Raw genomic sequence first — 15,293 nt, 5'->3', positions numbered from 1 at the left:
TGTGAGAAACAGAAACTCAGTGAGTGAGAGGCCACGAGGGGCAGTGAGTGAGTGAGTGAGAGGCCACGAGGGGCAGTGAGTGAGAGGCCATGAGGGGCAGTGAGTGAGTGAGTGAGTGAGTGAGTGAGAGGCCACGAGGGGCAGTGAGTGAGTGAGTGAGTGAGAGGCCACGAGGGGCAGTGAGTGAGTGAGTGAGAGGCCACGAGGGGCAGTGAGTGAGAGGCCACAAGGGGCAGTGAGTGAGTGAGTGAGAGGCCACGAGGGGCAGTGAGTGAGTGAGTGGGAGGCCACGAGGGGCAGTGAGTGAGTGAGTGAGAGGACACGAGGGGCAGTGAGTGAGAGGCCACGAGGGGCAGTGAGTGAGTGGGAGGCCACGAGGGGCAGTGAGTGAGTGAGTGAGAGGCCACGAGGGGCAGTGAGTGAGTGGGAGGCCACGAGGGGCAGTGAGTGAGTGAGAGGCCACGAGGGGCAGTGAGTGAGTGAGAGGCCACGAGGGGCAGTGAGTGAGTGAGTGAGAGGCCACGAGGGGCAGTGAGTGAGTGAGTGGGAGGCCACGAGGGGCAGTGAGTGAGTGAGTGAGTGAGAGGCCACGAGGGGCAGTGTGAGTGAGTGAGTGAGAGGCCACGAGGGGCAGTGTGAGTGAGTGAGAGGCCACGAGGGGCAGTGAGTGAGTGAGTGAGAGGCCACAAGGGGCAGTGAGTGAGTGGGAGGCCACGAGGGGCAGTGAGTGAGTGGGAGGCCACGAGGGGAGTGAATGAAGGCCACAAGGGGAGTGAGTGAGTGAGAGGCCACGAGGGGCAGTGAGTGAGTGAGAGGCCACGAGGGGAGTGAGTGAGTAAGAGGCCATGAGGGAGTGAGTGAGTAAGTGAGAGGCCATGAGGGGCAGTAAGTGAGTGGGAGGCCACAAGGGGAGTGAGTGAGTGAGAGGCCATGAGGGGTAGAGTGAGTGAGAGAGGCCACGAGGGGCAGTGAGTGAATGAGTGAGAGGCCACGAGGGGAGTGAGTGAGTATGAGGCCACAAGGGTGTGAGTGAGTGAGTAAGAGGCCACGAGGGGCAGAGTGAGTGAGAGGCCATGAGAGGAGTGAGTGAGTGAGAGGCCACGAGGGTGTGAGTGAGAGGCCATGAGGGGCAGTGAATGAGAGGCCACAAGGGGCAGAGTGAGTGAGTGAGTGAGTGAGGCTCAGAGACCCCATGTCTGCAAGTCTAGGCCAAGGACTGCAGGAGGACTGGCGTTGGGTGCCTAACGTCTTGTTGAGCCAGTGGTTGGAAAAGGCTTTGTCTTGATGTTTTTGTTTAGCTGCTGCTGTTGTTGTTTGTGTTGTTCTGCCAAGAATTGTGGGAATGCTGCTTGGTTCTGGCAGTGTGGTGACACTGTGGACACATTTGGGACATGTAGGTTGTCAATGCGAACGACACATTTCACGCTATGTTTTAGTGTACATGTGATAAATGAATCAATCAGTTACAGAAAAGGAAACCTTGCTGTATTCATCCGAGCATTCCAGCAGGTGGCAGCAGAGCTCAAGGCTAAAAAGGCAACTTTCAGACTTGGGGGCCCTGGCTCTGGAGCAGGAGATACTGACAGCCCAAGATCTTTGCACCATCTCCATCCAGCACATGAAGGTGAAAGTCTGGCGAGTTGTAAACCCTCTCAGGCAGCTCAATATCATGTAGGCAAAGCAGCAATCTGACGTTCACTCCATCCATCACCAGAACAAGAACAGGACCTGGCCCAGACCAAGCCAGGAGTTAATGGGCTGACAAAGAAGGGACTTCTAAACAGAACGATTAAAAACAGAAAATAGTGTGAAATTACAAACAGAATGATGTAAAAGAGAAACGAGTTACTTAGTATTTTCAGTATTTCTGGGTTTTGTTTCAGATTTCCAGCATCTGCAGAAAAGGTTTTGGTCCTGTGTCCATGCAGGTAAACGAAGGGTGGATCACGAGTACACAGCACCCCTCCCATGGAACCACACAAGGTCTGCAATAAATAGGTGTGTTGTGGTCCTGAGAGCTGAGACCCCCTGCTTGTAGTGCCCGTGGCTATCCAAACGGTAGCAGCTTGCCGATACTTAGTCCGTGAAGGTTAAGGCTTCTTCCGACTCCTCTGTCCAGTTCCTCTCTCACTCTTGCCCTATCCAGTGGTGAGGACAGACAGGCTGAGTTCCAGAGCAGGGTACAGCGAGACCCTTTGCTGTCAGTCCAAACCCATCTCAGAGGTGGAGACGTGCTGGTGTGCTGCAGTGGGATTGTGGCAAGCTGTGTGGGGCAAAAGGTATCTCCTCACTCGACGAGTTCAGTGCTGGACACAGGCTTTCGTGGCTCTTCAGCACTGAGCTGAAGTAGTTGAGCTCCTCGTTCAGCAGAGCAATCTCCTTCCTCAGCGCCACGTTTTCTCTCTCCAAATGCTCGCTCTCCTGCAGACAAGAATAAAACTACCCAGATCATGCCAGAGTCAGAGAAAATGCAAGAACACAACAGACCATTCGTCCCATCGTGACTGCTCTACCAATCATTGACTGATCTTTCCTCACTAACTTCCTATCCCTCGGTCTCCTTAATATTCAGGAATGTACTGTCTGTCTTGATTAAGGATAGTTAGCATGGCTTGGTGAGGGGCAGGCCATGCCTCATGAGCCTGACTGAGTTCCTTGAGGATGGACAAAGCATAATGGTGAAGGTAGAGCAGTGGATGTGGTTTTTATAGATTTTAGTAAGTGTTTGATAAGGCTCCCATGGTGGGCTCATTCAGAAAGTCAGGAGGCATGGGATCCAGAAAAACTTGGCTGTGTGGATTCAGAATTAACTCGCCAAAAGAAGGCAGGAAGTGATAGTTGACGGAGTGTATTCTACCTGGAGGTCAGTGACCCTTCCCTCCTATGTTGTCCTCCATTTTTCTTTCATCCATTTACCCAAAAGTCCCTTAAATATCCCTAATGTATCTGCCTCTACCATCACGTCTAGCAATGTGTCCCACCACTATCTCTGTGTAAAAAAACCTCTGACAATTTCCCTATCCATTCCTCTAATCATATTAAAGCTAGGGTCAACAGCAGAGGTACCAGCATAGTTCCTAGCGGAACACCACTAATGACAGACCTCCAGCTCAAATAACTCTCTTCAACCATTCCCCTGTATTCTACACACAAGCCAGTTCTGAATCCAAACAGCCAACTCACCACAGACCCCATGCATCTCAATCAAGTTGGTAAGACACAGCCAGCCACGCACAAAAGCATGCTGATTCAGCCCATGAGTTTCCAAATACTCATATATCCTATCCCTAAGGAGCTTCTCAGGCAGTTTCCCTACAACTGATGTGAGACTCACTGGTCTATGGTTCCCAAGATTTTCCCTTGTTCCCTTTTTAAGTAGAGGCACAACATTAGCCACTCACCCATCCTCCAGGACCTCGCCTGTGGCTAGAAAGGACATGAAGATACTGGTTAAGATCCTAGCAATCTCGTCTCCTGCCTCCTTCAATAACCTGGGGTAAATCCCATCAGACTCTGGGGACATCCACCTTAATACTCATTAGGATGTCCAATACTCCCTCATCCTTAACCTCTAAATGCCTAAAGTATTTGTACACCAGCACTGATCTCCTGGTCCTCCATATCCTCTTCCTTGGTAAGTACTGAAGAAAGTTCTCAGTAAGTACCTCACTCACATTCCCTGCATCCAAGCAAATGTTCCTCCCTTTATCCTCAAGTGGTCCTATCCTCTCCCTAGTTATCCTCTTGAAGTATGTATAAAATACCCTGGGATTCACCTTAACCCTACTTGCCAAGGGCTTTTCCTGCCCCCTCCTGGCTTTCCTCATTCCCTTTAGTTCTTTTCTGGCTTTATATTCCTCGTGTACTTTGTTTGATTCCAACTTCTGAAGCTTGATAGACTTCTCCTTTTTTGTCCTGACAAAATTTATTATCTCACTGGACATCCAGGGTTTTCTTATCTATCCATTTCTGTCTTTCCTTCTAACAGGAACAGACCTTTCCTGTACTCTGTGCAATTGATCTTTAAACACCCTCCACATGTCTGATGTGGACTTGCCAGAGAAAAGCAGTTCCCAAATAGCTCTTCTTGGATTGGGGAGCATGAGAATAGGTTGAGTGAACTCCGCCTTTTCTCCTTGGAGTGACCGAGGATGAGAGGTGACCTGATAGAGGTGTGTAAGATGATGAGAGGCATTGATCACGTGGATAGGCAGAGGCTTTTTCCCAGGGCTGAAAAGGCTAACAAGAGAGGGGACTGTTTTAAGGTGCTTGGAAGTAGGTACAGAGGAGATGTCAGGGGTAAGTTTTTTTATACACAGTGAGTGGTGAGTGTGTGCATTTCACTGCCAGTGGTGGTGGTGGAAGCAGATACAATAGGGTCTTTGAAGAGACTCTTATGTAGCTACATGGAGCTTAGGAAAATAGAGGGCTATGAGGTAGGGAAATTCTAAGCAGCTTCTAGAGTATGTTACATGGTCAACACAACATTGTGGGCTGAAGGGCCTGTAATGTGCTGTGGATTTCTATGTTCTAATATATATATACTTAGTTCCTGCTCTCTCACAAGAACTTTATCTATGGCTATCCTGAAAGTTAAGGAGTTGTGGTCACTTAACCTGTTCCCCTCCTGGCCAGGCTCATTAGCCAACACCAGACCCAGTGTGGCCTCTCCTTTCATTGGACAGCCTCGCATATTGATTTAAGAAACCTTCCTGGATACACTTCACAAATTCTGCCCATCTAAACCCCTTACACCCCTTCCCAGTTTATATTCAGGAAGTTAAAATCCCCCAAGGCAATAACCCTATTATTTTTACACATTTCCTTAATCTGATGACATATCTGTTTCTCAATGTCCTGATAGCTACCGTGGCCCGCTGCAGTACAATCCCACCAGTGTGATTGCATCCTTCCTGTTCCTGAGTTTCACCTAGATGTCTGAGCCCTCCATTATGTCTCCCAAGTGCAGCTGCGATATTGTCCCTGATTAGCCTGTTCTGAACTTAACTACCCATCCCATCACATTTTAATCCAAATCATTTATATATGTGACAGAGGTCCCAATACAGATTCCTGTTGAGCGCTACTTGTCACAGTCTTTCAGCCAGATTGTCCCACTACCCTCTGCCTTCTATGGGCAGTCAATTCAATTGTATCAACTAAGTCACCATGGATCCATGCATCTGAATAAATCTAACACACAGAACTTGCCTTACTAAAATCCGTCAATTCTCTACCTTCACTCAGAGGGTGGTGAGAGTGTGGAGTGAGTTGCCAGCGTAAGTGGTGGGCGCAGGATCGATTTCAACATTTAAGATAAATTTGGATAGGTACATGGATTGGAGCGGTATGATGGACTGTGGTCCAGGTGTGTCAATGGGACTAGGAACTTTAATAGTTTGGCATGGACTGGATGGGCTGAAGGGCCTGTTTCTAAGCTGAAGTGTTCTATGACTCTATGATTCTACATAGATTTATCTGCAAACAACTATTCCTAGTCAATTCTCCCTAGCTCCTGTCTGATGTCCATTTCAATATTTCCCATAATGTCTACTCAGCTTTGTTCACAGCTGTCTTACGGCTTAAGGAATTGTGATCACTGTTTCCCGAGTGTTCACCCACTGGAAGGTCAGTCACCTTAATGGGCTGATTCCCCAGTACAAGATCCAGCAAAGCCTCCCTTTTAATTGTAAACACAAAATACTCAGCAGGTGCTGGGGTCAAAGCAACATGCACAACACGCTGGAGGAACTCAGCAGGTCAGGCAGCACCCGTGGAAATGAGCAGTCAACGTTATGGGCCAAGACCTTTAGTCAGGATTGAAGAGGGAAGGAGAAGGGGCCCTATAAAGAAGGTGGGGGGGGTGGGGAGGAGAAGGCTGGTAGGTGCCAGGTGAAAAACCAGTAAGGGTGTAGCGGTGTGCTACAAGCAGCGCTAAAATTACGACACGGAGTCGGTAACTGCAGTCGAAGGAAAAAACTTTATTCGAAAACTTCAGCCTCACTTTTAAGCCTCTGTCAACCGGCCCCCCATGGCGAAGAGGCTCCAAAGCTCTGTGCTCGCAAACCCCCGTAGGCTATCTAATTGTGAGTCGGTTCGCATACGCTAGGAAATGAGCCGCCACATAACCCCCCCCCAGAACCGGCGATACACCCCCCAATGTCCACAGCCTGGGCCAGAACCTGCTTGGGAGGTCGGCCTCTGCGCCGAGGCGCCGGAAACTCGGCCGGTTGCGCCAGGTCCACATGGGCCGGCTTGAGGCGGTCCACCGTGAAAACCTCCTCCTTCCCCCCAACGTCCAGCACGAACGTGGACCCGTTGTTCCGGAGCACCGTAAACGGCCCCTCGTATGGCCGCTGCAGCGGTGGCCGATGCCCGCCCCTTCGTACAAACACAAACTTACAGTTCCGTAGGTCTTTGGGTACGCAGGTCGGGTGCCGCCCATGCTGTGAAGTGGGTATGGGGGCCAGGTTACCGAGCTTCTCGCGAAGTCTGCCCAGGACTGCAGCGGGTTCTTCCTCTTGCCCCCTCGGGGCTGGTAGGAACTCCCCGGGGACGGCCAGGGGCGCGCCGTATACCAACTCGGCCGACGAGGCGTGCAGGTCGTCCTTGGGCGCTGTGCGGATGCCGAGAAGGACCCAGGGAAGCTCGTCCGCCCAGTTGGCTCCCCGCAGGCGGGCCATGAGGGCCGACTTCAGGTGACGGTGGAAACGCTCCACTAGCCCGTTCGACTGTGGGTGGTAGGCAGTGGTGTGGTGCAGCTGAGTCCCCAAAAGGCTGGCCATAGCTGACCACAGGCTGGAGGTGAACTGGGCGCCTCTGTCGGAGGTAATGTGGGCTGGTACACCAAAGCGGGATATCCAGGTGGCGATCAGGGCTCGGGCGCAAGATTCGGAGGTGGTGTCGGTGAGCGGGACCGCCTCTGGCCATCTTGTGAACCGGTCCACGATAGTCAGGAGGTAATGCGCTCCGCGCGACACTGGCAGGGGGCCCACGATATCCACATGAATGTGGTCGAAACGCCGGTGGGCGGGATGGAACTGCTGCGGTGGGGCTTTGGTGTGCCGCTGAACCTTGGCCGTCTGGCAGTGCATGCACGTCCTGGCCCATTCACTGACCTGTTTGCGGAGTCCGTGCCAAACGAACCTGCTGGAAACCATCCGGACAGTTGTCCGGATGGAGGGATGCGCCAAGTTATGAATGGAGTCGAAAACACGTCGCCGCCAGGCTGCGGGGACGACCGGACGGGGCTGGCTGGTGGCGACGTCACAGAGTAGGGTCCTCTCACCTGGGCCCACGGGGAGGTCCTGGAGCTGCAAACCAGAGACTGCAGTCCTGTAACTCGGAATCTCCTCATCTACCTGCTGCGCCTCTGCCAGTGCCTCAAAGTCTACCCCTTGGGAAAGGGCATGAACGGTAGGGCGAGAGAGCGCATCCGCCACGACATTGTCCTTACCCGAGACGTGCCGGACATCCGTTGTGTATTCAGAGATGTAGGACAGGTGGCGTTGCTGGCGGGATGACCAGGGGTCGGATGCTTTCGTAAACGCAAAGGTAAGCGGTTTGTGGTCCGTGAACGCGGTGAAGGGCCGACCTTCTAGGAAGTACCTGAAATGCCGGATTGCCAGGTAGAGCGCCAACAGTTCCCGGTCAAAAGCACTGTACTTGAGCTCGGGTGGCCGCAGGTGTTTGCTGAAAAACGCCAGGGGTTGCCAGCGACCTGCGATGAGCTGCTCCAGCACCCCACCGACTGCCGTGTTAGATGCGTCCACTGTGAGGGCGGTAGGGGCGTCCATTCTGGGATGTACTAGCATTGCGGCGTCAGCCAAAGCTTCCTTCGTTTGAACGAAAGCGGCGGCGGACTCCTCGTCCCAGGTAATGTCCTTGCTCGGACCCGACATCAGGGCGAACAGGGGGCGCATGATCCGGGCAGCTGAAGGGAGGAAGCGGCGGTAGAAATTGACCATACCTACGAATTCCTGAAGGCCTTTGATCGTGGTGGGTCGGGGGAAGTGGCGGACCGCATCTACCTTAGCGGGCAGAGGGGTTGCCCCGTCTTTAGTAATCCTGTGGCCCAGGAAGTCAATGGTATCAAGTCCGAACTGGCATTTGGCAGGGTTGATTGTAAGACCGTACTCACTCAGTCAGGCACAGAGTTGACGGAGGTGGGACAGATGCTCCTGACGACTGCCGCTGGCTATGAGGATGTCATCCAAATAGATGAACGCGAAGTCCAGGTCCCGTCCCACCGCATCCATTAACCGCTGGAACGTCTGTGCGGCATTCTTCAGGCCGAACGGCATGCGGAGGAACTCGAAGAGGCCAAACGGGGTGATGAGAGCCGTCTTGGGGACGTCGTCAGGATGCATCGGGATTTGATGGTACCCTCGGACAAGGTCGACCTTGGAGAAGATCCGGGCGCCGTGCAGGTTTGCCGCAAAGTCCTGAATGTGCGGCACAGGGTAGCGGTCCGGTGTGGTAGCCTCGTTCAGCCTGCGGTAGTCGCCGCACGGTCTCCAGCCCCCCGTCGCTTTGGGCACCATGTGCAGGGGGGAAGCCCAGGGGCTGTCGGACCGCCGGATGATCCCCAATTCCTCCATTCTCTGGAACTCCTCCTTCGCCAGTCGGAGCTTGTCCGGGGGAAGCCGCTGAGCACGGGCATGGAGGGGTGGTCCCTGTGTCGGGATGTGGTGCTGTACGCCGTGCCTGGGCATGGCTGCTGTGAACTGCGGTGCCAGAACCGATGGGAACTCCGCCAGGACCCTGGTGAAGTCGTTGTCGGACAGCGTGATGGAGCCGAGGTGAGGGGCTGGCAACTGGGCCGCGCCCAGGGAGAACGTCTGAAAGGTCTCGGCGTGTACCAGTCTCTTCCTGGGCAGGTCAACCAGCAGGCTGTGAGCTCGCAAAAAATCCGCACCCAGAAGCGGTTGGGCTACGGCGGCCAGTGTGAAGTCCCACGTGAACTGGCTGGGGCCGAACAGTAGCTGCACCTGACGGGTGCCATAGGTCCTTACTGTGCTGCCATTCACGGCCCTCAGGGGGGGACCCGGTGCCCTGCTGCGGGTGTCGTAACTTGTCGGAGGTAAAACGCTGATCTCAGCCCCAGTATCGACCAAAAACCGGCGTCCCGACCTTCTATCCCACACATACAGGAGGCTATCCCGATGGCCAGCCGCCGTAGCCATCAGCGGCGGCTGGCCCTGGCGTTTCCCGGGAACTTGCAGGGCGGGCGGCAACGGCGGGCTTCTGCGCCCCACCGCTGGTGGTAGAAGCACCAGTGGTCATTGGGCCGGGGGTTAGTGGGCTCTGCGGCCGGGCCTGGACTGGTTTGCTGCCGGGAGCGTGGCTGGGAGATCTGTGCGATGGACGCCCCGCTCACCTTTTTGGCGTTCCACAGCAAGTCCGCCCGGGCTGCCACCTTCCGGGGGTCACTGAAATCCGCGTCGGACAGCAGCAGGCGTATGTCCTCGGGCAGCTGCTCCAGGAATGCCTGCTCAAACATGAGGCAGGGTGTGTGTCCGTCGGCGAGAGACAACATCTCATTCATTAAAGCCGATGGAGGTCTGTCGCCCAAGCCATCCAGGTGCAGTAAACGGGCAGCCCGCTCGCGCCGTGAGAGTCCGAAAGTCCTGAGGAGCAGGGCTTTGAATTCCGTGTACTTGCCGTCTGCCGGGGGCGACTGTACGAACTCCGCGACCTGGGCCGCTGTGTCCTGGTCGAGGGAGCCCACCACGTAGTAGTAGCGGGTGTCTTCTGAGGTGATCCGGTGAACGTGGAATTGGGCTTCGGCTTGCTGGAACCATAGGTCCGGGCGCTGTGTCCAGAAACCCGGCAGTTTCAACGAAACCGCATGAACAGAGGCGGCGTCGGTCATTTCTGGTCCAAAAATCGTTTGGACCGTCGGGGTCACCAATTGTAGCGGTGTGCTACAAGCAGCGCTAAAATTACGACACGGAGTCGGTAACTGCAGTCGAAGGAAAAAACTTTATTCGAAAACTTCAGCCTCACTTTTAAGCCTCTGTCAACCGGCCCCCCATGGCGAAGAGGCTCCAAAGCTCTGTGCTCGCAAACCCCCGTAGGCTATCTAATTGTGAGTCGGTTCGCATACGCTAGGAAATGAGCCGCCACAAGGGGATAGATCAATGGGTGGGGGAGGGGAAGCAGGGAGGGGATAGGCGGGAGAGGTGAAGGAGGAATGTAAGGGGAAAGCACTATGGGTAGTAGAAGGAGGTGGAACCATGAGGGAGGTGATAGGCAGCTGGAGGAGGAGGCAGAGGGAAACTGGGATGGGGGAAGGGAGGGGGAGGGAATTATCAGAAGTTGGAGAATTCAGTGTTCATGCCAAAGGGCTGGAGGCTACCCAGACGGTAGATGAGGTGTTGCTCTTCTAACCTGAGTTTGGCCTCATCATGGCAGTAGAGGAGGCCATGTATGGAGTCTGCTTAGCAAGCTATGAACCCATGTATTACAGGAAAGATTTAAGCAGACTAGTATGTGGCACCTTGACTAAGGCCTTCTGAAAATCCAAGTACACAATAAATTCTCCTTTGTCTATCTTGCTTGTTATTTCTTCAAAGAATTCCAACAGATTTGTCAGGCAAGATTTTCCCCTGAAGAAACCTCCTCAGTCACAAATTCATGCACTAATTATTTGTTCCCACCCTCAGTCGCTCTGATAAAGGGGCTCTCTTAAAATGTTGACTGTTTATTCCCCTCCATAGATGCTGCCAGACCTGCTGAGTTTCTCAGCATTTTGTCTGCAGAATCTCCTGTGTCTATGATTTACTGTCCTTGATGTCCTGCTTGTTGACCTTTGCCCCCAAATCCCTAATTCGGAACACAGGATCTCATCCTTCTTTCCACGTGCTTTACTGGTACCAATAGGCATGACCACCTCTGGCTCCTCACCCTTACCCTCCAGAATGTTTTTATTTCCCAGTGTTGCTCCTCCAGGGGTGGTCAATACACCTCAATCCTTTCTGAAAGCTGAAGACGTGGCTTGAAATGCCACCCTTTCCTCTTCCTCCACAGAAGCTGCATGGCTCTTTGCTTGGTGAATTTTCTCATTGTTCAAATGGGCAGTATTGTCCCCCCCCCCCATCTCCAGCCCGGAAAGTAGCAGCACTAATCCCGCGTTCTGCCTCTCCCCATCAGGGCCACGGTACAACCCCCTCACCTGGTGCAGAGTGTCAGCCTTAAGGGTCTGCCGCTGTCGGCTTTTCTGGGCTGCCAGGCGATTCTTCTCCCGCCTCAGAACTTTCTTTGTCTCTTCAATGTTCTCCTGCAACAGATGTGAGAGTGAGAGGGGTGGGGCATGTAAGGAGGCAGAATCCTTGAGGGGGAGAGACAGGAGGGAGGTGACCTGGGGAGGGGGAGAGGAGGGAGGGAGCTTGATGGAGAGGCAGGGGAAGTGTGAGTGCACTGGTTTAGGTGGGGAGGGGTTAACCAGCGAGAGTTGAACCCCAGGCTGAGGTTGTGTCTCCCTGCTGCCTCTGGGCAGAGCTTGGGGATGGGATACCCACATACACAATGATCTGGGAGGTGGGGGGTGGGGGTTGTCTGAAGATGGACACACTGTGTGGGCTGCTGCTAGTGATGTGGAGGACAAAAACCCCACTGTCTCCCCTGCATCCTCTGGCCTGAGAGGGGTCATGGATTTCCCCATGCTGACCCCAGTCAAATGGGCTGCAGAGGTAGTTAGGGGTGACAGGCTGAACATCGATGCCTCTCTGTGGACGTCACAATCCTTCTCCCCCCTCTCCAGATTGACAGGTCTGCAGTGAACCCTGCACTGTGAGTCCTGCTGGACCTGTGGGTGGGCGGAGGGGATCTACATTCACTTCAGCCCCATTTCCCCTCCCAAATTGGCACCGAACCCTCAGCCACAGATAATGGGGGTCTTGGGTACTCTGAGATAAGACATTTGAGCAGAATTGGGCTATTTGGCCTAACAAGTCTTTTCCACCATTCCATCATGGCTGATCCATGTCCCTCTCAACCCTATTCTCCTGCCTTTTTTCCATAACCTTTGACAGGATGACTAAACAAGAAACTGTCAAGCTCTGCTTTCTATATATCTAATGACTTGGCCTCCACAATCTTTTGGGAATTCTTCATAAGGACTCTCTAGTCCCTTTGCATCTTGGATTTTTGAATTTTCTCCCCAATTAGAAAAAAGTCTATGCTTTTATTCCTTCTTCCAAAGTGCATGACCATACTCTTCCCAACACTGTATTCCATCTGCCATTTCTTTGGCCATTCTCCCAATCAGAACCTGTCAAAGTCCTTCTGCAACCTCCCAGCTTCCTCAATGCTACCTGCCCCTTCACTACTTTTGTATCATCCCACAAACTTGGCCACAAAACTTTCAATTTCATCATCCAAATCATTGATATGCAATGTAGAAAGAAGTGGTCCCAACACCAACCTCTGTGGAACACCACTAGTCACTGGCTGCCAATCAGAAAAGGCCCCTTTATTCCCACTCTTTGCCTGATTTACTGATTCTCCTTTGTCTATCTAGCTGTTATTCCAACAGATTTGTCAGGCAAGATTTTCCCTTAAGTAAACCATGCTGATTATGGCCTATTTTATCACATGCCCCAAGTATCCCAAAAGCTCGACCTTACAAATCGACTTTAACATCTTCCCAACCACTGAAGTCAGGCTAACTAGCCTATGGTTTCCTTTCTTCTGCCCACTCCCTTCTTGAAGAATGGAGTGACGTTTGCAATTTTCCAGTTCTCCAAAACCATTCAAGAATGAAAGATCATACTAATGCCTCCACGATCTCTTCAGCCACTTCTTTTAGAACCCTGGAGTGTATTCCATCTGGTGCAGGTGACTTATCTACCATCAGACCTTTCAGCTTCCCAAGTAACTTCACCTTAGTAATAGCAAATGTATTTACTTCTGCCTCGTGACACTCAAACTTCTGGCAAACTACCAGCATCTTCAGTGAATTATTCAGTTCATCCACCATTTCCTGATCCACCATTACTGACCCCCCCCCCCATTACTGATCCACCATTACTACCTCTCCAGCACCATTTTCTAGCAGTCTGATATTCTCACCTCTCTTTTACTCTTGATATATCTGAAAAAAACTTTTGGTATCCTCTCAGGTATTATTGGCTAGCTTACCTTCATATTTCATCTTTTCTCGCCTTATGGCTTTTTTAGTTGCTTTCTGTAGTTTTTAAATTTCCCAGTCCTCTAACTTCCCACTCATTTTTTCTCCATTCTATGCACACTCTTTTGCTTTTATGTTGGTTTTGCTTTCCCCTGTCAGTCATGGTTGCATCACCCTGCCTTTAGAATATTTCTTCATTGGGATGCAACTATCCTGTGTCTTACAAATTGCTCCCAGAAACTCCAGCCATTACTGCTCACATGTCATCCCTGCTAGTGCTCCCTTCCAACCAACTTTGGCCAACTCCTCTTTCGTGCCTCTGTAATTCTCTTTACTTCACTGCAATACTGATACTGTACATATAACTAGCTTCTCCTTAAATTTCAGGGTAAATTCTATCATGTTATGATCACTGTCCCCTTTACTTTAAGCTCCCTAATCAAATCTGGTTCATTACACAACACCCAATCCAGACTAACTGATCCCTTAGTGGGTTCAACCACAAGCGGTTCTAAAAAGCCATCTCCTCGGCATTCTATAAATTCCCTCTCTTGGGATCCAAAACCAACCTGATTTTCCCAATCTACCTGCATATTGAAATCCCATGACTATCACAGCATTACCCGTTTGACATGCATTTTCCATTATAATTTGTAGTCCCCAACCTGGCTACTGTTTGGAGGCCTCTGGTGGAAAGTTAGCACACACAATGGACTGCATTCTAACTATTCTACAGATCAGCAGTTGAGCTTATCTGCTTATGTATTCCCCCATCACTCACCCCTCATTCTATATTCCCCTTTGCGAAGGTGAGGGAGGGGAAGAAAGCTGGAGAGTGGTAGGTGGTCAGGTGGGTTGAGGAAGAAGGATGAGGTAAGAAGGTGGGAGGTGGTGGGTGGGAAAGGGAAGAGAATCTGATAGCAGAGGACAGTGGACCACAGGAGAAGAAAGGAGGAGCACGGGGGGGGGGGGGGGGGGGGGGGGGGGGGAAGAGGTGAGAAAATATGGCAAGAGGGGAAGCCAGAGTGGGGGCTGGAAAAGGGAGGGGGGAAAGAAAATAGGGAGTTGGAGAATGGAATATGAGGAGTTGCTTCTCAGACCTGAGTGTGGCCTCATGGTGACGGTAGCAGACCCTTTCTTATCCAGGTACCTGTCCAATTGTTAATAAACCTGCCTCAACCATTTGCCCTGGTAGTTTGCTGCACAGACGTATCAACCCCTGGAAAGTAACTTGTCCCCTCAAGTTCCTATTCAACCTTTGCCTTCTCAAATTAAACCCTGCGAAGACCACAACCCCCTTTGTGCTGGTCAGAGGCAGGAACCACAGGATGCAGCTTTCCGCAAAGTGTCCGCGGGTCGGGTAGCAGACAGAGGGTGTGTGTGTGTGTGGGTGGGGGGGGGTCTCAGCTCCGCGGTCCCACCAAAGGCTGCTGACCTCCCGCTTCCGCAGGCCCCCCCACTGTCTGACCAGCGGAGGTCCTGTTTCTCTTCTTCCCCATGCCCCCCACCCGCCGGGTCCCCTCTCTCTCCCCATGACCCCCACCCGCCGGGTCCCGTCTCTCTCCTCATGCCCCCACCCGCCGGGTCCCGTCTCTCTCCCCATGACCCCCACCCGCCGGGTCCCGTCTCTCTCCCCATGATCCCCACCTGCCGGGTCCCGTCTCTCTCCCCATGACCCCCACCCGCCGGGTCCCGTCTCTCTCCCCATGCCCCCACCCGCCGGGTCCCCCTCTCTCTCCCCATGACCCCCACCCGCCGGGTCCCGTCTCTCTCCTCATGATCCCCACCTGCCGGGTCCCGTCTCTCTCCCCATGCCCACACCCGCCGGGTCCCGTCTCTCTCCTCATGCCCCCACCCGCCGGGTCCCGTCTCTCTCCCATGCCCCACCCACCCGCCGGGTCCCGTCTCTCTCCCCATGATCCCCCACCCGCCGGGTCCCGTCTCTCTCCCCATGACCCCCACCCGCCGGGTCCCGTCTCTCTCCCCATGACCCCCACCCGCCGGGTCCCGTCTCTCTCCCTATGACCCCCACCCGCCGGGTCCCGTCTCTCTCCCATGACCCCCACCCGCCGGGTCCCGTCTCTCTCCCTATGACCCCCACCCGCCGGGTCCCGTCTCTCTCCTCATGCCCCCCACCCGCCGGGTCCCGTCTTTCTCCTCA

At 53.2% G+C, this 15,293-nt stretch overlaps 1 protein-coding gene across 1 annotated transcript in view; it reads right to left on the bottom strand.

Moving 5' to 3' along the window:
* Positions 1-1,884: 1,884 nt before the first annotated feature.
* batf (basic leucine zipper transcription factor, ATF-like) overlaps positions 1,885-15,293 on the bottom strand; it is a 21,943-nt gene continuing 8,534 nt past the window's right edge. The window contains exons 3-4 of the mRNA XM_059963113.1: positions 11,177-11,281; positions 1,885-2,421 (exon numbers count right to left, since the gene is read on the bottom strand). Of these exons, the coding sequence (XP_059819096.1) occupies positions 2,218-2,421; positions 11,177-11,281 (309 nt within the window). The 3' untranslated portion in view covers positions 1,885-2,217. The remainder of the gene's footprint in view (positions 2,422-11,176; positions 11,282-15,293) is intronic.

The sequence above is a fragment of the Hypanus sabinus genome, chromosome 2 (assembly GCF_030144855.1).
Source record: "Hypanus sabinus isolate sHypSab1 chromosome 2, sHypSab1.hap1, whole genome shotgun sequence".
In the NCBI taxonomy this organism is placed as follows: domain Eukaryota; kingdom Metazoa; phylum Chordata; class Chondrichthyes; order Myliobatiformes; family Dasyatidae; genus Hypanus; species Hypanus sabinus.
The sequence above is the reverse complement of the archived record's forward strand: the minus strand, read 5'-3'. Positions and strand labels throughout refer to the sequence as shown.